The following is a 24,770-nucleotide window of genomic DNA, read 5'->3' as shown; positions in this document are numbered from 1 at the left end:
CAATTGCAGGACGAACTCCCTAACCTCTGCGCCACCGTTTCCCCACTGACAAGACATAACGTTTGGTTATGAATAGATATTTTCATTGAGTCTACCTTCAGGATCTATAATTGTGTCTAATATTGTAAAACTAACAATTTTGTGGATTAAAATTGCTACTCTTTGTCTAGAGTTATAGCAGGCAGCAAATACATTAGGGAGCTTGGGTGAGTTAAGATTGTTTACAGTTGTAGCTGATTTATGAATTTCTTGCAATAAGACATCTGCCTTTAATATTTTAAGCTAGTTAAAAAATCTTCTATTTTTTCTCTCTGGTGCCAGCTCCATGCATATTCCATGTCACAAACCTTAAATTCACCATAGGTGTGAGAAGCTGAAGTTGGAAAGTGTATATCCATGTAGAAATAGATGTACATAGACCCAGGTGACATCATATAAAGTGCTTGTGGTTGTTGAATCAACAGGAAAGAAGCAGAGGAATAAGTTAAAGAAAGAGAGAATTAAGAAAGTGCAGAGTGAGAAGGGGTGAAAGAAAAAGGATTACAACCCATGACCCAGAAACTCAGCCGTGACTAACCGTGCAAACGTGCTGTTGAGTTGTGTATAAATTTATCACCGTGTTCAGTTCTATTTTCTTTTAACAAGTGTCACATGCTTGTAATTCACCTGTTGTGCTGCTAATAAAGCCACAAAGTGACCTTCTGATCCCTGAACAGCTGACCATTAATATAAAGCTAGTCTACAGCAACTGTAGCCCTAACTCCCTCAGCCATGTATTGAGAATAATACTTGCCTTCGATCAAGGATTTCTTTTGGAAACTGGTCATTGATACTGAAATTCGTTCCTCGCAGCTCTCTGCACCAACTTCTAACCTGCTTTTTGTTTATAATACTCAAATTCTGCTACAATTGGCCAAGGCTTGGAATTATCGGGCTCCTTACCTCCGAGTGTGGTGATAAAACTTATCTTATTAAATCACAAAATAAATTGGATCAGCTGTATCGTGACAGAGCACGAGGGGCATATATTAGATCTCTGAAAAAGGTGGATTGAAGACGAAGAAAACTGTTCTTTAATTTGGAAAAATGTAGTCAGCCAAAAAAAAAATCTCCTGTGTCAAAATAGATGGAAGAGATTGTAAAAAATCCCAAACAATTAAGAAAGAAGTACAGAGGTACTTCTTTATAAGAAGTACTTTAAAGATAAAGTTGTTGAAATCATAGACATATAAGTAGACGCGTCATTGGGTGGGTTCTGCCTATGGTGCGATGCGTCAGCCATCTTAAATGTGGCAAATCTGCAGTTACTCAGTTACTTAAACAGTATCAGAGGGACTTTAATCTCTGAATATACTTTGTATTCGTAGTATTTTTGTTTTTGTAATATTACAAGTTTATTTTCGTATCCCTTAAGCTTCGTTCTCCTGAATTTATTCTCGTAAAGAATAAAAATAATTAAAATAATCTAACCTGGCCCTATTACTCCAGGAGTGAAATAATTCTGCAAACTGTACTATTCTGGAAATGTTCCCTCTTAATTCTCATAATATGACGTTTTTCTCATAACATTATCACTTTTGTGTTTGTTTGTTTTTTACTTTATTGACCCAGAACTTTTTTTTCCTCATATTATTAATTTTACCTCTTTAATACTCCCCCAAAAAGTCTGTTCCTAAAGGTTCACATGTGACACGGTTTTATGAAATAATGAAGACCACAATATTTAGATTTAACAAATTGATCCTTATATTCATAACACATACACACACACAAATATCTATCTAATATCTATATATATATATCTATCTATCTCTATATCTATCTATCTATCTATATCTATCTATCTATCTATCTATCTATCTCTATATCTATCTATCTATCTCTATATATATATATATATATATATATATATATATATATATATATATATATATATATATATATATATATATATATATATATATATATATATATAACCTGTGTTGCCACTCTGCAGCTTTAGTGTGTCCGGTTTTGCAACATCGTGCAGCCTTAGTTTATAGAAAGCAGATACAAGTAGTGAAATCAGCCAGAATACATTTCCATGCAGTACAGGAGGAATGAGTCATCTTCTCTGATTCACATTCACAATAACATTTGGTCTAACAAATTAGTTAGACTTCTTTAAAAATTTAAAAATGCAATTTTGATTCTAAAAAGACTACCTATAAAATTATCAGATTTTCGCCAACAGGCCCATATGTACTGAAAAATAACATACTTAACAAAAAATCTATTTTTATTGACTGCAGAAGTGTGTGGGCAATTACCCACTTTATGGATGATGGAAACATATTACAACATGCTGAATTCTACATAAAATGTCAAATATTCTGCTTCCAAGGAAAGTACAAAAGAAAATCAAAGCTTTCCATCAACAGTGTCAGATGATGGGCTTGGATCCTCATGTCAGTGCTGCATTTAACGTCAATTACAATTTTTCTCCACATTGGTTTGAACATGCTCTATGGAATAGGGAAAGTAGGCTAGTTCAGACACAGCCTGCAATTTTCTATACATCATGACTGATCTAGTGTGTAACCCTGTCTGTGTTTTTTCCTCTGTCACACCCAAGGTTCCCCACTGTGAGACAAAGACATCCATCCATCCATCCATCCATTTTCTGATCCGCATTATCCCTCATGGGGTCGCGGGGTGCTGGTGCCTAATCTCCAGCGTTCACTGGGCGAGAGGCGGTGTTTACCCTGGACAGGTCGCCAGTCTGTCGCAGGGCAACACAGAGACAAACAGGACAAACAACCATTCACACACACTCACACCTAAGGACAATTTAGAGAGACCAATTAACCTAACAGTCATGTTTTTGGACTGTGGGAGGAAGCCAGAGTGCCCGGAGAGAACCCACGCATGCACAGGGAGAACATACAAACTCCATGCAGAAAGACCCAGGGCTAATAAAGACATTTCTTATTGCAAAAACTAGTCCATTGCAATTGTTACTTATTGGCTGAACTCTTGCAGTTCTGTCAGGAAATGTTTCCTATATACACAGCTTTAAACCGTAAACTAAAATATTAGTTTGATTAAAGGATTTATGATGTTTGTCTTCACAGACAGCTGAAGCTAGAATTCCATTTTTTAAAACTAATGAAACAGGGCAGTAGGAGTGAAAAACTACTGAGAGACCTGGGAAAGATTCGGGACTGGAAACATGCCTAAAACTGAGGTCTGACTGCTTAGAATATAGAGAAAGAATGAACATAATGAAATGACAGTTTGCTCAGGTTTACCATTTCTTTATCAATCTATTCTATTGTGATAACAAGAAAACAAAAAATCCTGACGTGTAAGCTTTTGTTCATCAAGATCCTTGTAACACAATTTCCACTTAAGTTGAATTGTTTATAATTAAAGATGAAATCTTTATGAAACAAAATCTTTGACCATTACCCAAAAAATATCCTAAATCTTGATACTTCATCATGACAACATGCAGACCAACAAGCACTTTCAAAACAGGATTAGTTGGAATTACTGACCTCTAGACTGTTTAGTGAACACTAAATCTAAGAAATGATACAGGGTTAGCCTAACTGAAAGCAAGCACATCGACTTACTTTTTTTATCCTGGTGATCATATCAGCAGTGCAATGGGCATTTTTCTATGCTGAAGGTCTAACAACCAGAACAGAGCCTTACAGAAAACATGATCACAATATTGAAATCGACTAATAAATTATAGTCAAGAATAGCAAAATTAGTTTATCTGTGGTAATGACTTGAAAACACTGCAAATACCAACATATTTTTGACAGGCATTAAACATTTGGAGTGATTGAAACTATAGAAGAGTGTCAGATTGTTACCGATATTTGTGCATTACCAGGTGTTGAAATGCATGAAAAAAAAAGAAAAAAAAAAAAGAATACAGTGCACATTTTACCGATCACACGCTCACTGGTGCATATGAGTCTGGTTGTGAGCCCCCAAAAGCTTGAGTATAAAAAATATATATAAAATAGACAATTGGAACAAAAGTTAAAACAAAAACAATGTATAAAATCTCAATGAGCAGCAGACCATAGAAAAAAACAATAATGAAAAGGAAAAAAAAAAAAGCATCTAGAACTGAAGCTACTCTATAATTATCCCATTAGTAGTTTGTTAGAAGGGAGCAGTGACTGAAAACTCGTTTGACCTTTCGTTATTATTAATAATTCCTGTAATATAATTAGATATGATCCATACATAATATGACTTCCAAAAAAGGTTTGAGGTTAAAAACAAAGTAAACAGAAACTTATAAAGGTGTACTCTGAAAAACACAAAAGCAGGTTTTTCTCCTATGTGATCCATAAATTCAACTAAGCTTAAGTTTTTTTTGTATTTTTTTTTTTTCAGAAATGTCTTTCTTTTCACTGTTGGTATTAGACAATTAAACAGCAAATGTGGTTTAAGATAATGTCACAGGTAGGTTGAATCTGATTCAGGACATTATGTAACCAATAAAACAAAAACAAGAATTCTACAAAATTATGTAAAGATAATATATTGTTTTTTACCATTCATCAACCAACTTCGCTGAAACTTTATAGTGGTTTTTGTAATTTAGCAGTGGAAGCTGTTAGGTGTTAGCAAACTGTAACAGTGGTTCCATAAGCTATCAAAGATGCTGACTCGTGTAAAAAGATGTAGACGTGGTTCCAGCACATCTCAGGCAAACAGGAAGCACACTAAAAGTCCCAAACACAAAGTGCACTTACAGTTAAACCAGTATACTACAGTAACAAGAAGAGAACAATGTATTTTTCCAATAAAGCCAAGTAGAACTTGAATATGCCTCACAATGTGTTGATTCAGAACACAGTAGCAGGGACGTTAGAAGGGGGCACATCTGCTTTTAGATGAACAAAAACAAAAACACATCCTTCATTACAATTACCTGCCCTGGGATGCTCTCATCATAGCAACATTCACACTGCAGGGAAATAAAACCCAAATCCAATCTTTTTGTCCATGTGCATCCCACGTCTGTTTTTTCAAAACATTGTGAACAATTCCGTGACACTTTCATATGTGGTACTAATTCGGATAGGTATCAGATTTTTTTTTCAAAGCGTCAGCAGTCTGAATAGTCACGTCTTTCATGTCACTCTCCTGTCTCTCACTACAGATCCACACACAGCAGTAGTAGTTAGCGCTCCATAAAAGACCATTTACAGATGCGCTGCCATTTTCTTACCTTATTTAGTCCTGCAATGAAGTGATCTTAACGTTGTCGGTCCCATCACTCAACAGCTTTCTAATAACAAGGAGAGATGCCGGCCAGTATCCACTTTTTTTTTCTTTTCGAGGGATTTTTTTTATAACGAAACTTTATTGAACATTTCTGGAAACAATTATATTCCCCATTACTTACGCAATGAACGGCCACCTCAAAAACAATCTGATTTCTGCAAAAAGTAGGAATTGAGCATCAAGACCTGCAGTGTGACCGTAGCCATGTTTGTTTTGAAGGTGACGTGTGAGTAAGATTCTTCTGCATTTGCAGAAAAACAAATCCATAATCTCTGTTTAAAAACCAGCTCCTCTGTGTTGTATGCAGTGTTTTCAGTCTGCACATGCTTGGCTCCAGCTGGACTTTGACTTCCTTCTCAGGATGGCCATCTTGGAGAGGTTGGTTGTCTTCACTGTAGTGGGCTGGTACTCAGTAGTTGTGTACAAGTCTCTCCTGTTGGTATTTATTGTTAGTGAAACATCAGGCTTCAGAGCTCAGGGAGGTTCGTGTTGGACTGGGAGGGAGGCGAGCCGCTGCACTGTGCTCAGTGCGGAAACTGTAATCATACTGATACAAACAGATAGCAAAGCTTTATTGAGCTGTAATCATCTCTTCGTTCACATTACATGAGTCTTTGACAGAAAAATGTCACCATAAAGTTCAACAACACCCTTTGGGTTCCTTTCGTTGTGCGTGTTGGCACTATCACAGTGACATCTGGTTGCCACAGTGAACTTCCATTATTCCTCACTTAATACTGGACACAACTGGCCTCATTTGGCCAAAACTCAAATGTAGATTTGGGTGCAAAAGTTTTACTACGACAATATTCATATACAGTGATATTCAATAAATTAGAATATGCATTTTTGCATGAAAAATTTTTTTTTTTTTATTGGCCTGACGCAATATTCTAATATTAAATGCTGAGTTTTTATTGGTTGGAGATGGCGGAAAAAAATTATGATTGACAGAGATAAATGGTTTGAAACATCATCAGTCTGTGTTAATCTATATAATGTGTTTCCCTGAGTGAAACGAGTTACCGAAATAAATTAACTTTTCAATTATATTCTAATTTATTGAATATGATTGCTATACTGTGATGGCTTTAGAGCTACAGGTTTCCCTTTCCTGGTCCCAGATCTTTGAAAGACTTTGCAGGGGCAAAGTCCACTTAATGCCAACTAAATATTAATCAAAAAGACATTTGTTTAGGCCAGGAAACTCTGGACTTCAGAGGACAATTACAACTTTCTGACAGTGGGACGAAGCAGTGGAACGGATGGTAAAACGTGTGATTAGCTAGCTGAGTACCTAGAGCCGTTTGTTTTCCAGCAGGCTCCCACTGCACACCTGTCAGTGAGAACAGAGAGGGACTGTGATGCCGCACATCCTTGCGACCGTCTGCTTGGAGCAGCTCAGTGCATCAAGCTTGGTGTCAAATATAAAAAAGCTAGATGTAAAGACTTCTTGTCTCCGAGAAGTTTATAGTGTGAAACCTGTATGCGCGGATTCCGCCTTGAGTATGCCTCTAGTACGCTCGGAGTGAACTACACCCGAGTATGTGAGGGCCTTTACATGACTACCCTTCTAGTTTCGACATTAGAGTCAGGCAGTCTTGTAGTCAGCTCTGGGGTCCCATCAGTTGCCTGTAATGTTCCGAATATCCGTTGGTTACCACATAAAATCGGCTAGTAAGCACAACTTTGATCAAACATAAGGCGCACTATACATTTTTGAGAAGTTTTAAGGATTTTTAAGTGCGCCTTATAGTCCGAAAAACCATCTGACTAAAGAGAGATCTAAAAAAAAATTCTCCAAGCAGATCATACAGTGGAAAGTCTCATTTTGGTTGTTTCTGCTAATTTAGGCTGATCTGTTTTATTCTTTTAAACTTCTGCTGTTTTAAATAGACTTCTTATGAATCACTGTCAAAAGAATATGGGGAACTATGTTAAAGAGGATGAACAGCAGTACACGTAAGAGGTGAGTGTTGGACAACAGTAATGCTTCAGTCTGGTTTACGCTGCATCTAACCTGCTAAAGAGTCAGAACTTTAAATGAAGAAACCAAATAAGACACTATTTCCTTCCTCACCTCTTTTTCAATCTCAGCTAGAGACTTGATTGTAATGCCCATCAGATCCACCTGTTGCAGCTGTATGAACAGAACACAAAAGTCTAGTCAGATACACCACTTATATCAGGGGGTTAGCTTCAAGTCTTTTCTTTCTAGAACCCTAACCCTAAGGACAGACAAGTCCTTCCAACCTGTTGCACCCAGACTGTGGAATGCACTACCACTTTACCTGCGCTGGGTGAACTCTGTGGATGATTAAAAAAAACAAAAACAACTAAAAACATTTTTTTTAAGCAAGCATTTCAGACTCACATTCCCAATGGCTGCTATGACTGTATGTATCTTGTCTATATGTATTCTGTTTTGTGCTGTATTGTATTTTATGCCTTGTACTGTAAAGCACTTTGGGACTCCTGTCTGAGAAAAGTGCTATATGAAAAAAGATTACTTACTTTCTTACTGTCCAAAGTTTTATTTGAATTCATTAGACAAGACATTTAATGGATATCAGCAATATGATCATGGACTTGGGTCTTTATAAACGTCAGTGCTGAATTTGACATGCTGTACTTCTAAGCAGGAGACTTCCTGCAATTCTATCAGGAAATTTACAAAAATCAATATAGAGCATTTTCCAATACAAACAGATTATTTTTTTAAGCTATTCCCCACATTTGATGTTCTTAACATATTTTGCTACATTGCTTTCTCAGAGGTAGACACTCATTATTTTCTTAACTGTTCCATCATTCTGTTCTAAAACCTAAGCAGCATTTTAAAAGCACAAAAAGGTTAACAGCTAGAAACGTACAGAACTTAGTTTCCCACAAACAGATCAACTTGCTTCCAACTTACATCAGAGGAGGCGCAGGCAAACTTCTCAGAAATCATAAAAGGCACTCCATCCATAGCTGAAAGAAACAGTTCAAAGAATTCATACCAAACTGCGGCTTTCACAGCCATAACAAAGGCATGGATCAATTTAGAAAACAACAAATTACAGTCAAAACAATACAATAGAATGATGTTCGTGCATACAATTCTAATCAGTAAAGAGCGTTAATATATGTTAACCCTGTGGCTGGTACCGGCACATTCTGCCTCAAACATTGTTATTTGAAAAATGTATCTTACGTCATAATCCATACTGACAAAACTAACAATGGCTACAACTGAATACTGAACTCACCAATCACCAAAAAAGTATTTTGAAATTTCCATCTAAAATCAAATTACTATCAACTGCACTTCTGAACACAAGTTCTAAACTCGTGGAATAAAGCAAAGGTATTCCTGACCTGAGATAGCATAAAGATTAGAGTTCTGGTGCTCATAGTCTGGTCTGGTGGTGTTCTTTCCTCTGAAGCTGGCTGGCAGGGTCATGGAAATATGCCTTCAGAGATGAGAAAAACAGTGGAGAAAATGGAAACATGTTTAGAAGGAAGGGGAAAAAAGCACTGATCTGCAATGAATGTGTTTAAATGTAAAAAAGCAAACAAACATTTTGATCTTATTTCTTAGATTTAACTATAAAATAATGTGCACAAACATTTGCACAATTTCAGCAAAACTATCACATTATGAGTAACTACGAAATTGATTAATCCCATTTTCACATTTGTCCTTCACAATTCATAATATTAATATTACCTAAGTATAATAGCAAAAGTCAAATGTGTTTTTTAAACTATTGATAGATCTGCTTCCACTCCAGGTACATTTTGCTTTTTTAATCAATGAGAAAAAAAATCCTAATTTAATTTTAATCACAAATTCTTATTTTTTTAATGTCAAAGTTGAAAATGGTCAAAGCTCCTCACTGAAAAGCTGCAGCGTTGTAGTAGTGAGGGATGAAGTAAATGTGTTTGCAGAAACTAATTTACTCAGATTGTTAAAGTGTGACAATTGAAAAGATCCTCACTGATGTCTCACTGGATGCAATTTCTTTACAAAAACAAAGATATGAGTTGCAAACACAGGCGAGTAGCAAGTATTGTGCTTTTCAAAACCGCAACAATGACACTAACGTTGCCTGCGAGCTTAATTCAAAAACACACGAGAATCCATCATGTACCGCTTGGGCTTAAACCGTTTCTGACCGAACCAAAAACTGTTCAGGCCAATCACGTTGTAGTATTATGGTTTAAGGTGGGACATACCAGCTTTGATGAAAGCAAGAAGCTCTTTGACCAGCGTAATTTGTTATGGTTTCTCATAACACCTGCTGCTTACATTTTCATTTGACACAGCGATTGGCTAAAACCAACCTTTGATAGGCAGGCACTAGGTGTCGCTTCGCCCAATCAGCTTGGAAAGTTCTGCTAAATGTCCCTCTTTTCCCCCCAAACGAATTCAAATGGAGCAGTGCCAAATTGATAATGTGCAGGACCAGAGAGTGCTACACATTATCAATCTGGCTGGCCAGGTTACAACAGAGCTCTATAAGGAAAAAAACAGATGTATGATACCATGTGTGCATAATCATTCAATTGACATACTTGGGTATAGGAGCAGCTGGGACTGGGGCAGTGGAGGAATTTGCATTCTGGATATTGTTGGTTGTTGGTGTTTGCGTTGAGTCCTGAGCACGAGGCACATTACCCATACGATACCAGATTCCCATGTTGTTGAGCTCCCTGGGATACAATATAACACACATTAGAATGATAACAGAAAAATGTCTTACCTAGTTGAATATCCCTCAAAACAATACTTTCCAAATTAACAATAAGCTGTCCTAATATAGAGCTGTACAATATATTGAATATAAACTGTTTCAGCAATATCGCAATCAGGTATTAAAAGAGGCCCTTTTTGGTAGGATATTCCTCAGGTGCCATATATTCATAATCTGCTTGCCAATATCATATTTGCTCAGTTGGGCAAATATAAAAGATTGTTGTCACTATGATGCTAAAGCTCAGGGAGAGTTACAGGGACATTGAAATGCTAAAAAAGAAAACGATCAGAGGAAAATGTGCGATAATCATAATTAGAAGTTTTTACAATACTATCAAACGCCATATAGATACTAAAAAAATACTAGACACCATTTAGAAAACCATGGCAAAAGAGGTGTTGAAAAGGTTATTTTTTGTTATGATCAAAAATAATTAATTACAATATAACAATATTAGGGCAAAACAAATAAGCACAGCACAATTCAGCCCTTGTTTAAACAAATATATAATTTAGGAGTCACTTTTCAGTTTTCCAAACCAACAGGCAAGATCACACTTTGGATAAGTTTTAATATCCTTTATAGAAGTATGTACCTTTAGCACCTTTTCCATTGAAAAGACCCAAGATTCATAGCCCCAGGCTTTGTATTACCTTAAACGAAAGCCTGGGGCTTTTGGGTTTTGCGGTTTACATTAGCTAGGGGCCATTTATGTAAAACAACCAAATGACTTGTGGGACACAGTGATGAGAAACTGCAGTACCACTCTGGTCCAGCGGAAGGCGGCAAGAAGACAGCAGTCAGACAAATGCAGAGATCTGGACTCAGGAGAAACTGGAGGACGAAGCGCAACTGATGGCGCTGCATCTCACTAGCCCTTGGGTAAAAGTTCTCCATTGCTGTGACAGATTTCCGTCAATTGATAGCAAACAACAGATCCATTTGGTTCAGTTTATAATTTATATTATATATATATATATATATATATATATATATATATATATATATATATATATATATATATATATATATATATATATATATATAACTGGTTTCCTTATATAGGACATTTTTGACCAATCTGACCCAATCTGTATAATATGATTGAACTTGACTTTGTAAAGTGCCTTGAGATGACATGTTTCATGATTTGGCGCTATATAAATAAAATGGAATTGAATTGAATAAATTTTTATTCAAGGTTTTAAACTTAAGCTGCTTTCAATCAATTAAACCTGGTAGAGCCGGGACACTAGCCAGTCAGAAAGAAAGTAGGGCGGGTCTTTGCAAATCTGCCAGCCTAAGGTTTGTCGGCGTTCCATTTTTTAAAATTTTGGAAAAACATCTCACAAACTGGCCACAGATGACATGGATGAAAGTAGTGGTGGTCAATGGTTTTCTTTGGATTAATGTGAACTAGGAAGTCAGAAAGTTCCGCGGATTGAACATCTGAGAACAACTTCCCTCTATAAGTGTTTATCGCTGTTCTTGTAGTTAATTAATTAGATGTCATTTGTCAGCATTTATTGACTCCAGTAACTTAGCTGATGAACGCAGGGGACCAACAAGGGATTCGCTATTACATTTTTATTTGATACACGAAGAAGAGTAACGCGTTAGCTTAGGCTAATTTAGCATGAACGCACTTTTTCTTTAAGAAGGGTTGGATATCGACCTTTGACGTGGTGTTAAGAATAAATGGGAGGCTTAGCTGAGAGAAGCGGGCGAAAATGGGAAAATTGTCAATCGTAGTGCAAAAAGTTTAAACCTGCCAGGCGTGTTTATGTGCATAATATGCCACCAAATACCACCTGTTTGCTGCAGCACACCTCCTGTTTACCTGTGAAACTGCTACAGAACCGAGTCACCTGTATCCATGGCCGACCGTGTGTGCAACCTGAAAGTTTGCATATGTGTATTTATAGCCAGGCATGACCTGTCTCTCACAGCCTCTGGTTGATCCGATCAAGTCAGTTGCTGAAGATCAGAGAGCACTTTCAAGACTGTATCAAACGTGCCTCTTATCTCTGCACCCAGGGCATTGCTCCCCAGTATAAAATGGAATTGTCGGCCAAACTGTATATACAAATTTATATAAACCTACAGAGAATTTATAGTCATTTCTATAAAATTATAATACTGTCAACCTAGCAAATAGCTACAAAAAATATAAATTTGAACATGTTAAAAGGCAAAATTAGTTTTAAATCACTTTCCTGTTTTCAGTTTTTCAGTAGTGTGGTTTGTCTGTGTTCACCTTTTATTGTAATATAACATTTTATTTATAAGCACCTTGAGTTCACCCTATGGATTAACATGGTACTAAATAAAACTAGAAAAATTTCTGAAGAAATTTAGCAAGGCGCCTGCCTCGTGGTACCGTCGAAAATACTAACAGGAAGTAACACTGCGAATTTCAGGTTCCTATGGTCTTCACAGCCCTTGCAGCGGCCGTTGAAAGGTGCCATGTTAAGTCAATGAACCTCCTAGGAGCCTCTTGCTAGCAGCGGTGTCAAGGAGACTCACTGACAGCTGCTGCCCTCTCTGTCTGTAAAGGCCGAACAACCCCGGCTAAGCAGAAGTTGGTAGGACCTTCCTAAAGCTACTTCCAGTTAGCAACATGCTAACCGTTAGCCGCTAGCATGGTTGTGTTCAGTATCACCGGGTGATTGTACTCTGTCAGTTTGGTCCAAATCCTGTACTGGAAAGTGCCTCAAATAGGGGTGCCAATACTTAATGTCACCAAACGTGACCAAAGTGCATGGGTCAGATTGGCCTCCTTTAGCAACTCAGCCTCACCACATCTGGGCCCAGAACTCAACATTTGACCAAAATGGTCAGTAGTGCCATTTCCCACGTGTGGGTGGTGCTGTATTGGCCAATTGGGTCGAGTCTGGGCATCATGCCAGGTCCTGTTGGAAGCAAAGGCCCAATAGGAAAGCATGTGATATCCAAAATGGGATAGAAAACTGACACATGGCTGAAAGTCACATGAAAATTTTAAAATGTTAAGAGGAAGTGACTGTGCGAATTTCAGATTTCTACATTAATCACAGCCACTGCAGTGAGCGATGAAAGTTGCCATTGTATCCCAATGGAGCTTCTCCCTCTGGCCCTCAGAGTTCCGTCGTCATGGAAACTCACTCACACACCTGCAGCGGGCGTCTACAGAAGTGCAGAGACTTTCCTCACAAAAAGTCCCATTGGATTATAATGGAGAACTTTGCCCCGAACGCTTCATATCTCCTGATCCATAAATGGTAGAGACGTAATTTTTTCTGCGTTTAGTTCGTAACGGATAGGGGAAGAAGAAAAGCTATCGTTTTTTGCTGGAAAAAGTTTAATAAAGGCGTAAAAAATTATGATATAAAGGAGATTTTTATGGAATTTAAGAAATCCTCCAAAAATGATCCCGAACAAATCGCTGTAGCTCAAAAAGTATAAGAGATATCAAAATAATTCTTTCACCATGAGTATCAGCAGGATTTTGAGGACCATGAAGCTCATTTTTATGTTTGTACAAAAATCGGTGTAGACACAGCCACGATGTAAAAAAGTGGTTGATGTGGGAAAATGCAGCTCCAAAGCGTTTTTAGGATTTTGCACATTCGCTACTCCCGAACAAATTGTTCCTGCGGAAAAACCGTAACAGTTATCCACAAAATTCCTTTTTTTGTGAGTGCCAGAAGGGTTGGAACATTCATGTGTGAAAGTCTCATGCCTGTACATAAAACGGTTTAGGAGTAGCGACGATGCAAAAACATGTGATGTTTTGGATTTTTAGACGTCATTTTTCAAAACCGCTCCATAGGAAATGAATGGGGGAGGTTTCGGGTTTGTGTTGCTCTGAGGTGATTTGCAAAAAATCTATAAATGCCACACCAATGAGGGTTACATTTCCCGAATCCTGACAAAAATACCTACGTTTTGATGTATAATTTGTCTATGTAGAGTAAAAATTGAGCGAGTAAGCTCAAGTTGTTCGGAGTTTTGAAATCTTTAAAAAAGCTAGAGTGGGCCACTCTAGCGGTTGGAGAATTCCGTCATTGACTTTCATTGTAAACGATGATTTCACTGATTTTATGACATGAGCTTTGAGGAGTAACTGTGAGGAGACGATAAAAGATATCCACATCCCGTTTTCACTTCTGAGTAGGTCACAGATATATCTACAAACTGGAAGTTAAACGGTGTTCGTAGGTGAAAGCATGACGACACAGTACAGCGTTGAAAATGGTCATTTGGAGGCTTTTTTGAGGCTTTCTTTCTACCCGACTCCATTCATTCCTATGGGTTTTTTGGGGGTGGTTTTTCCGGCTCGCGGAGTGGGGGGTGGGGGGGGGGGGGTGGACGACATGTTTTTTGCGGCCGCCTCGCCAAGATAGCGCTGCGGGAAACCCTGCACTAGAGCCGCAAACACATAAAAAAAAAAGGGTTTTTTTTCCTGCGTCGGTCTCATCAGCGTCACGGGTTAGCTTCGGTGTGAGTGGTTGAAATAGAACGTCAATAAAGATGACAGACAAGTGGCTTATCCAATCATATGCAAGGAGTTTTGATAAGGCCCAGCCTTCAGTAAAGGCAATTGCTATGGAGAGGTCCCAGATGTATGTGAGTGAAGCTAGGCGGAGCGATACATGCATCTGGCTGTTGTCAGGTTATAGTAATAGGTGCCTCCATGCATTTGAGGCACAGCACTGCCTCCTCATTGCAAACGCTATGGCAGGCGCCTAATAAAGAGTCCGTTTAGAGGTGAATAGTAATAGGTGCCTCCATGCATTTGCATGGGAGGCAGCTCTGTGCGAAGCACAGCACTGCCTCCTCATTGCAAATGCTATGGCAGGCGCCTAACTAGAACATTTCTGAAGAAATTTAGCTAGGCGCCTGCCACTTGGTGCGTACCGTACCAACAGAAATAGCAACAGGAAGCAAAACTGCAAATTTCAGGTTCCTACGGTCTTCACAGCCCTTGCAACGGCCGTTGAAATGTGCCATGTTAAGTCAATGGACCTCCTAGGAGCCTCTTGCTAGCAGAGAAAATCCTAAAATTCACTAAATCTGTCAAGCAGCAGTTTGTACAGGCTTCCGAGAGCTACTTCTGGTTAGCAACATGCTAACCGTTAGCCGCTAACATGGTTGTGTTTGGTATCACTGGGTGAGTGTACTCTGTTAGTTTGGTCCAAATCCTGTACTGGGAAGTGCCTCACATAGGGAGAAAATACGTTGTTTAAATGTTGCCATGGTAACTCAAAATGGCGCATGGTAACTCAAAATGGCGGGTGGTACAAAAAGAAACTTCATGGGATCAGCACACATGTTTTGATATACACACACTCTGGGGATTATAATATAAAACTCTAAGTGTCCCACACCGGGAATCGATCCCATGACCTCTTGCATGCAAAGCCTGCACTTTCCCTCTGAGCTATACTGTAGCGCCATATATGGACATGCATTGAAAAGCATTGGATGTTTGACACCTTGTAGCTTGGAGATGCTTTATGCGACGTAGCCCAAATTTCTTGCGGAGCTTTCTCTCTGAAGTAAGAACAGACTATGTGAAGCAGAAGTTGGTGAAACCTTCCTAGAGCTACTTCCGGTTAGCAACATGCTAACCGTTAGCCGCTAGCATGGTTGTGTTCAGTATCACCGGGTGATGTTACCCTGTCAGTTTGGTCAAAATCCTGTACTGGGATGTGCCTCAAATAGAGAGAAAATACGTTGTTTATAACGTTGCCATGGTAACTCAAAATGGCGGGTGGTGCAAAAAAATACTTCATGTGATCAGCACACATGTTTTGATATACACAATGTGGGGATTATAATACAAAACTCCAAGTCTTCCACACCAGGAATCGATCCCACGACCTCTTGCATGCAAAGCCTGCACTTTCCATCTGAGCTACACTGTAGCGCCATATATGGGCATGCATTATTGGGTCCATAAGGGGTTTGGTCCCCCATTGAAAAGCATTGGATGTTTGACACCTCATAGCTTGGAGATGCTTTATGCGATGTAGCCCAAATTTCTTGTGGAGCTTTCTCTCTAAAGTAAGAACAGACTCTGTGAAGCAGAAGTTTGTCCGAGCTTCCTAGAGCTCCTTCCGGTTAGCAACATGCTAACCGTTAGCCACTAACAAGGTTGTGTTCAGTATCACCGGGTGATTGTACTCTGTCAGTTTGGTGCCTCAAAAAGGGGTGCCAATACTTAATGTCACCAAACGTGACCAAAGTTCATGGGTCAGATTGGCCTCCTTTAGCAACTCAGCCTCACCACATCTGGGCCCAGAACTCAACATTTGACCAAAATGGTCAGTAGTGCCATTTCCCACAGGTGGGTGATGCTGTATTGGCCAATAGCGTACCGCGAGCGAGCTATTTTTAGAAATGTAACGTCACGATGACGTCACATCACGTGGCACGCAGTAGGGCAAACTTGCATAGTCCGCCGCTGTTTTGCTGTAAAAGAGCTGTGCGTTACCCTTGGTTTTACTCGTAAAACGACTGCTTTTTCCAAATCTAAGACCATGGTTTTTAAACATTGTTGCTATGGAACGTGCAACAGCGAATCGAGGTACGCTGATCGGCCGCATATGATGGATGTTTTCTTCAAGACTGCCAAGGAGAAATGTGTGCGCTCGGTACACCGGTGCGGTCGGCCTACATATGTAGCAAGCATTTTATCGGAGGAAAGGGCACAACCGAAGAACATCCTGACCCAATTCCAGCGACATCAAGTAGTGAACAGGAAAGAGTATTTTGGTGGCCGACCTGTTAATAATGAAGCGCCTGCTACCATGATAGCATATAAGCAAGCAGTCGTTTTACGAGTGGAGGGCTTCTGGGGAACAGGGAGGGAAAATAGTTGAAATTGTAAAGTTGAGATGTGAGTGGACTGTGGATCAGCTTGTCAAATGTTTAAAAGAAGAATTTGCTTGATGGTACAAAGCTAAAAATAAGTTAACCAGGTGATGTTATAGATGTAGAAGGAGAGGATAGAGAGGGCTGTCCAAGATGACACTCTGAAGCTAAAAGGTGGGAGAGATACAGGATTCGTCAATGCATTTTTTAAAACTGACAGATTTGGTTAAAGCTGACTTTGCACAATAAGTGTAATAATGTGGAATGACGTCCACGGCCCTGGGAAAATATGGGCTGACTTGAAAAATTGTTCAGTCAAATTGATAGTTTTTGCTTTAACCCATGCCTTATCCCGGGGGTCGGCAAACTGCGGCTCTTTAGCGCCCTGGCGACCAGTGTTCCCTCTAAGCTGCGTGCGTGCATAATCGAAAATAAAATCCAAGCTGAACTGTAAACAAAATAATAATAAACCAAGTTATTTTGTACCATTTTGCAACTCTGGTGAGACAGTATTCCACGGCCCCACTCTGTCCAGGGGCTGATCAGAGCGCACCGCTGATTGATGGGTGGGGCAGACGTTTTTATAGTTGGGCAAGTTTCTGTTCTCTCTTTCTGTTCTGTCTCTCTTCAAGGTTGGTCGTGTTTCTTTTCAGCTCTCCAGAGCTCCTTATCTGCTCTGCTACCACCCTGCCCCCTCTCTCCTGCTATTTTGCTTCGTTTTTGTGTCTTTTGTGCATTTTTTTCATAGCAACCAAAAGCTCTAAGGAAATTGTGGATCTCGTCAGCTGGTCTCTCAATGCTATTGATCAAATTTTTTCAACTGGAAAGCTAAGGACCGGGGAGCGTGCCTGTCCCGATGGAACTTTTTTTGCGGGATACATCTTGGACCCGTGGGAGAAATGGTCCACGTTGTGCCTCTCAATTCTTTCTGTCGAGGACGTCGAAGATGTCTACTTATTCTGATTTACGATACTTGGATTTCTTCTTATTGGATTCGGAGGATTTCTGATGTATCAGCAACTTCAGAAACTGCTGGCGGTCAGTATGGCCTTGATCAGGCTGCCGGCTGCTTACGACGTGATCACTAAGGCGATGAATGAACAGAACAATAAGCTTGATAAGCTGACTGCGGTGGTCGTACACAGAGGTGAGATGGGATAAAATCTGGAAGTGTGAACGTTAATTAGCTCAACTATTTGGAATATTGAAATATTGGATCCTGGTGCCAGTGACGAATAGAATTGGTCCAAGGACTGAACCCTGTGGTACTCCACAAGTGACCCTAGAGTTTGAGGAAGATTTATTATTAACATGAACAAACTGGAATCTGTCCAACAGATAAGATTTAAACCAGCCTAATGCTTTTCCCTTAATCCCTACAGTATGCTCAAGTCTTTGTAGGAGAATATTGTAATCAACTGTATCAAATGCAGCACTGAGATCTAACAGGACAAGTATAGACACAAGTCCATTATCTGAGGTCATGAGAATGTCATTAGTGACCTTCACCAGAGCTGTTTCAGTGCTATGATGAGCTCTAAAGCCTGACTGAAACTCCTCAAGTAGGTCATTACTTTGTAAATGTTCACATAGTTGATTAGCAACTACTTTCTCAAGAATTTTAGATAAGAAAAGAAGATTAGATATAGGTCTGTATTTTACTAACTCGTCTTGATCAAGAGAAGGTTTCTTAAGTAAAGGTTTAATAACAGCTACTTTAAAAGCCTGTGGTACATATCCATTTACCAAGGATAGATTAATCATGTCTAAAATAGGACCACTGATCAGAGGGAATACCTCCTTAAACAACTTGGTTGGGATTGGGTCTAACATACAGGTAGAAGGTTTAGATGAAGCTAAAATTTTAGATAGCTCAGAAAGCTCTACTGCTTTTAAACAGTTCAGGCACTGCGCAGGTTCTAAAGATTCCTCCAATGCTGCCTCACTTACTGAGGACGAGGTAATCATGTTTGGGAGAATGCCAATTACTTTATTTTTAATGGAATCAATTTTATTTATGAAGAATCCCATAAAATCATTACTGCTAAGAGCTAAGGGAATTGATGGATCAACAGAGCTATGACTCTGTGTAAGTTTGGCAACTGTACTGAAGAGAAATCTAGGATTATTCTTATTCTCCTCGATTAATGATGAAAAATATGCTGCTCTAACTCTGCGAAGGGTCTTGTTATACAACAATAGACTGTCCCTTCAGATTAGGTAGGATTCCTCTTGGTGTGTAGAGCGCCATTTTCTCTCCAATTTCCAAACATTGTGCTTCAAGGAACGCAGCTCTGAATTAAACCAAAGGAGCCAGCTTCCTGTGAATAATCACCTTCTTTTTCAAGGGAGCTACACTGTCTAATGCAGAACGCAATGACGAAGTCATACCGTTTACAAAGACATCTATTTGTGAATTGGAAGAAACAACATTGCTGCTATCTGCAGGGTATTTCTGCAATACTGACGATATTAAGAGGGGGACAGACTTTTTAAAGTTTGATGCAGCATTGTCCGATAAAGATCTACTATAATGGAACCCTCTTTTGGGGGTGGAGAACTCAGTTAGATTAAACTCAAATGTTATTAAAAAATTATCAGATAGGACAGGGATGTGAGGAAATACTGTTAATTCTTCACAATCAATAGGGTAGTTCACGCGTGACATCACGCATGACGTCAGCGCTACATCCGGGCACGGTGGTTGGCAAAAAACAGTACTGTTCTCGTCTACTACATGACAAAATGGGTGATTTAGAGCATACTTTTAGTTTGTTTATTTTTGGAATCTAAAAAATGTCTACGACTTGTTGTGCTCCCGGTTGCACACAGAGGCATTCCAAATCGTTGGATGTACGTTTCTGTCGTTTACCGAAGGAGGAAGGACAAAGAAAGAAATTTATATTTTCAATGAAAAGAGCGCAGGCAGACACTCCCAATGGACTGGGGGAGCCATCATACTACGACAGAATTTGCAGTCTACACTTCATCTCCGGTAAATACAACTTAATTCTGCTCTAGTCATTGTTCTACTTAAATAGCGGTGGAGAAGAGGTGGCGATCGCTACACGGGCCGGAGAAGCTGCTACAGCTCCATTACGCCCCCGTTCACGGGCGCTAGTACTTCTGTGTTTACGCTGCAATGTCGCCGACACCCCCACCCATTTTAACAAGACAAAAACACCAAAATAATCTTTAGTACACAATGTTTTTTTTATCCTACCGGGCGGGTCTTCCTCTCTGTGTCCGACGCCGCTTTGTGCTGTTGCACAAACGTGTGAACATCCATCCATCCATCCATCCATTTTCTGACCGCTTAATCCCTCATGGCGTCGTGGGCATTGCTGGAGCCTTTTTCCAGATATAAAATAATTGTAGACGTCCAGTGGTTTCAGGGGCTTTCATGCTCTTTCGTCTTTACTGCCCTGCCGTGTTTATAAGGCAGCTATATATGTGCGGTACGGAACCTTTGGCCAGCATTTCACAGACTCGCTCCGTCCCTTCAGGCTTTTGCTGTGTGGATCTGGCAATCTGATACCATCAACCATCAACTTACTCTTAAAACGATCTTGTAATACGTTATCTAAAGAAGAAAAATATGTGGAGAACTCGTCAGTTTCTCTGTTTGCGTCCGCCATTGTGTTCGTCTTTTGCCAACCAGTCCGGCGCGCATGCGCGAAAAACCCAGATCAAAACAATAACAATGAACTGGTCTATGCCATATGTCAGCACAAGGTCTAAAGTATGGCGTCGGTTTATGCACATTTTGAGCAAAACCAATTGAATCTAGGATAGTTTTAAAGGCTACACTAAGGTTATCACATTCTGTGTCAGCATGGATGTTAAAATCACCCACTATAATAACCTTATCAGTATTTAACACCAAATCAGATAAGAAATCTGACAACTCATCCAAAAACTGAGTGTAAGGGCCTGGTGGACGATACAAAACAACAAACAGAAGAGGTTTTATTGCTTTGCAGTTTGGATGAGGGAAACTGAGGGTTAAATGTTCAAAAGAACTGTAGTTATTAATTGGCCTGGGACTAATTAATAAATCAGACTGAAAGATGGTTGCCACTCCTCCTCTTCCCACAGATCTGGGAATGTGGAAATTTGAATAATTGGAGGGAGTTGACTCATTTATACTAACGTAGTCCTCTTGTAGCCAGGTTTCTGTGAGACAAAATGTTCTGTTTATCAGAAATCAATTAATTAACTAACAAAGTCTTTGGAGGGAGAGACCTTATATTTAATAGACCACATTTAATTGTTTTGTTTCTAGGTTCAAGGTGAACCGTATTGATTTTTATTAGGTTTTTATGATTTGTTCCTTTTAGATATGTTTTTGATCTGTTAAGTTTTGGCCGTGGGAAAGACACCGTCTCAATAGGATAATGGACAGGTAACAGTACAGAAGCTGCAGAGAGGTGTGTTATCTACTCCTGTAAATAAAAATAAAGCACAGGTTCTTTCTGCGTGCACAGGTCGGGGACCGCAGTTGTGCAAACGCACGTGTGTGTGTGTGTGTTTAACATGCGTGGAGTGAAGACTGGCCTAATTTTTAGTATTTTTCATGCCATGTTCAGATAGAGCAGTTTTTAAGTGAAGCACTTTTGATCACAGCAAAAAAAAAAAAAAAAATGCTTTATAGTGACTTTTCAGCCGCAAGGAACATGATACACTCTGCGTGAAATCACAGACTGTGGAGCCAAGTAATAACGCTGCAGCAGCGGCCGTAATACTGCAGTGTTGTCGGTGACACTGCAGTGGGTCAGCGAGTCTCTGCTGCTCTCGACAAGTCTGAGCAGAATTTAATTTGGCTCATGATCCTGATGAACTGACTGCACAGATGAAGTTTGGAGGTGTATGTTTTTGCTTCAAATTATCTTAAAACAACTTTGTGATAAATTAAGGTAGAGGTGGACAATAATGAAAATATATCGCGATACAACTTTATTCAATAAAGGTGATATGACATTTCCGATTTTTCAATATACACTGTTAAAAAAATAAAGGGAACACTAAAATAACACATCCTAGATCTGAATGAGTTAAATATTCTTTTTAAATACTTTGTTCTTTCCATAGTTGAATGTGCTGACAACAAAAATCACAAAAATTATCAATGGAAATCAAATTTTTTAACCCATGGAGGTCTCAAAATTAAAGTGGAAAAACACACTACTGGCGGATTCAACTTTGATGTAATTTCCTTAAAACAAGTCAAAATGAGGCTCAGTAGCATGTATGACCTCCCTACAATGCCTGGGCATGCTCCTGATGAGGTGGCGGATGGTCTCCTGAATGATCTCCTCTCAGACCTGGACTAACACCTCCTGGACGATTTATGGTGCAACGTGCCGTTGGTGGATGGAGCGAGACGATGTCCCAGATATGCTCAATTGGATTCAGGTCTGGGGAACAGGCGGGACAGTCCACAGCATCAATGCCTTCATTTTGCAGGAACTGCTGACACACTCCAGCCACATTAGGAAGAACCCAGGGCCATCTGCACCAGAATATGGTCTCACAATAGGTCTAAGGATCTCATCGCTGTACTTAATGGCTCTGCGGCCACCCAAAGAAATGCCACCCCACACCATTACTGACCCACTGCTAAACCGGTCACGGTGGAGGATGTTACAGGCAGCAGAACATTCTCCACGGCGTCAACAGACTCTCACATGTGCTCAGTGTGAACTTGCTTTCATCTGTGAAGAGCACAGGGCGCCAGTGGTGAATTTGCCAATCTTGGTGTTCTCTGGCAAATGTCAAACATCCTGCACGGTGTTGGGCTGTAAGCATAACCACGACCTGTGGATGTCGGGCCCTCATGGCACCCTCATAGATTCTGTTTCTGAGCGTATCAGCAGACATGCACATTTGTGGCCTGCTGGAGGCCATTTTGCAGAGCTCTGGCAGTGCTCCTCTTGTTCCTCCTTGCACAAAGACGGAGGTGGTGGTCCTGCTGCAAGGTTGTTGCCCACCTATGGCTTCCTTCACATTTCATAATGTACTGGCCTGTCTCCTGGTAGCACCTCCATACTCTGGACACCACACTGACAGACACAGCAAACCTTCTTGCTACAGTTTGCATCCTGGATGTATTTCAAGATGGTGGGGGCGCAGGGATCTGCAGCTGCCGAGGTGCTCTGGGATTTTTTGTTTGTTTTTGTGTTTTCACTCGTGTTATCAACACTCCAAGCTCTAACACAATACAGGAGAGAGGAGCTGTTGGAATTGCAACCCAACCCGGGAGTTCACAAGCCCTACTGACTGTGGAATCAGGACTTTATTCACCTCGATCTGCAACAGACAACAGGGGCTCCACTCAATGTGCTTTGGAAATCAAGGAAACGGGGTAAGCAAAGGAGATGGCAAGGCTGTCGGGCAGGCCTGCTGACTCAGCTAAAAGCTAACTCATCCAGTGCAACACTTTTGAGCCTCACTCTGGCCAAGGTAAAATCCCGCCAACAAACTTGATGGCGGGATTTGATGACTGTCCTACCCATGATCTTTACAACACAAATCGCTGTGCTAAAGATGGACAGCTGTGAAGCGTTTTTCACAAAATCGTGGTTAGACGGCAGCGTCTCCGACGAAGCTGTAGGTTTAGAGCAGCGCACGCTGTTGCGGGTCGATCAAACGGCAGATTCTAATTAAAAAAGACGGGAGGAGGTCTAGCAATTTACAACTCCTGGTGCACTTCGGCAAAAGTAGTCGGAATCTTCTGCTCACATGACCTGGAATACCTTGCAGTTAAGTGTATACCATTTAAACTGTGATAATAATTCTTGTTTACATTTAACCGAAAGCTATTGCTAAACTAGCTCATGAGGAAATCTACTGCTTTGTTACTGGCCAAATGAACATTAATCCAGAAGGGGCTATGATGATTGCTGGGGACTTTTACAATGTTAATTTAAAGTCTGTGCTCCCCAAGTCCCATAAATTTATTAAGTCCCCGACCAGAGACAATAATACATTAGATCAAGTTTAATGTAACATCCCAGGAGCATACAAAGCTGTCGCAGTCCCACTCTTTGGTTCATCAGATTACATCTCTGTGGACCTGATTCCTGCCTACAAGCCACTGATCTGTGGAACCAGACCAACACTGTAACTAATTGCTGTAAAAACTACAGCATGAGAATACAGCCATGAAGCTGGGTTTTGAAAGTACAGCTCTTAGCTGTAAACAGAAATGCTTCTGGAAAGAATATCGAATTTGATTGGACTATTGGATCACTTGCATAACCGTAATGTACAATTTAAATGTACAGCTGCATTGTGGGATATTTACTGGCAGGACACCAATGTTTGCGGGTAGGGGAGCGGGAGTGCACAAGGACTTTCTCTGGGTAAGTATTTTTTGCAGTTTTTGTCTCGATTAAAGGACATAAATAAATGTTATGTGATGATACTGAGCTTCTCACGCATTTATCGCGTTGTTTGCTAAAGCTATCCTCGGTCATTTCTAAGCTAGCATTATGTGCAGCACAACTGCTTTTTAGTTCCGTTTTGACATTTATTTTTTGCCAAAAATATGCCGATGGTTAGATATTTAGCTGAAATTAATATTTATAATGTTATCGGGGTTAATACGTCACTTTCTGTCTGATACGTCCGTGACAACCGCAAACTGGCATATTCTGTGCCTAACTTTGGCACATTGCGTCTGAGACGAGATTAAACGTTTTTTTAAGTGAGCCTCATCCAGACAGCTGCATGTTAGTTTCTGCTTTATTTGGTTAAACTTCGTTTGTAATCACTCATTCCTAAAATAATTATTTTTACATTTATGTTCAGGCAACTACCTAAATAGTATTTGATGATGGCGGACTGGATTCATCCTCATGCTGCCGTTAC

The 24,770-nt window shown here is 39.9% G+C and overlaps 1 protein-coding gene across 1 annotated transcript in view; it reads right to left on the bottom strand.

Moving 5' to 3' along the window:
- Positions 1-3,280: 3,280 nt before the first annotated feature.
- Positions 3,281-24,770, bottom strand: part of LOC105922272 (multivesicular body subunit 12B) — a 45,921-nt gene continuing 24,431 nt past the window's right edge. The window contains exons 6-10 of the mRNA XM_036130338.1: positions 9,859-9,996; positions 8,659-8,753; positions 8,216-8,271; positions 7,379-7,438; positions 3,281-5,845 (exon numbers count right to left, since the gene is read on the bottom strand). Of these exons, the coding sequence (XP_035986231.1) occupies positions 5,759-5,845; positions 7,379-7,438; positions 8,216-8,271; positions 8,659-8,753; positions 9,859-9,996 (436 nt within the window). The 3' untranslated portion in view covers positions 3,281-5,758. The remainder of the gene's footprint in view (positions 5,846-7,378; positions 7,439-8,215; positions 8,272-8,658; positions 8,754-9,858; positions 9,997-24,770) is intronic.

The sequence above is a fragment of the Fundulus heteroclitus genome, unplaced genomic scaffold (assembly GCF_011125445.2).
Source record: "Fundulus heteroclitus isolate FHET01 unplaced genomic scaffold, MU-UCD_Fhet_4.1 scaffold_341, whole genome shotgun sequence".
Classification (NCBI taxonomy): domain Eukaryota; kingdom Metazoa; phylum Chordata; class Actinopteri; order Cyprinodontiformes; family Fundulidae; genus Fundulus; species Fundulus heteroclitus.
This window is presented reverse-complemented; position numbering and strand designations above follow the sequence as displayed.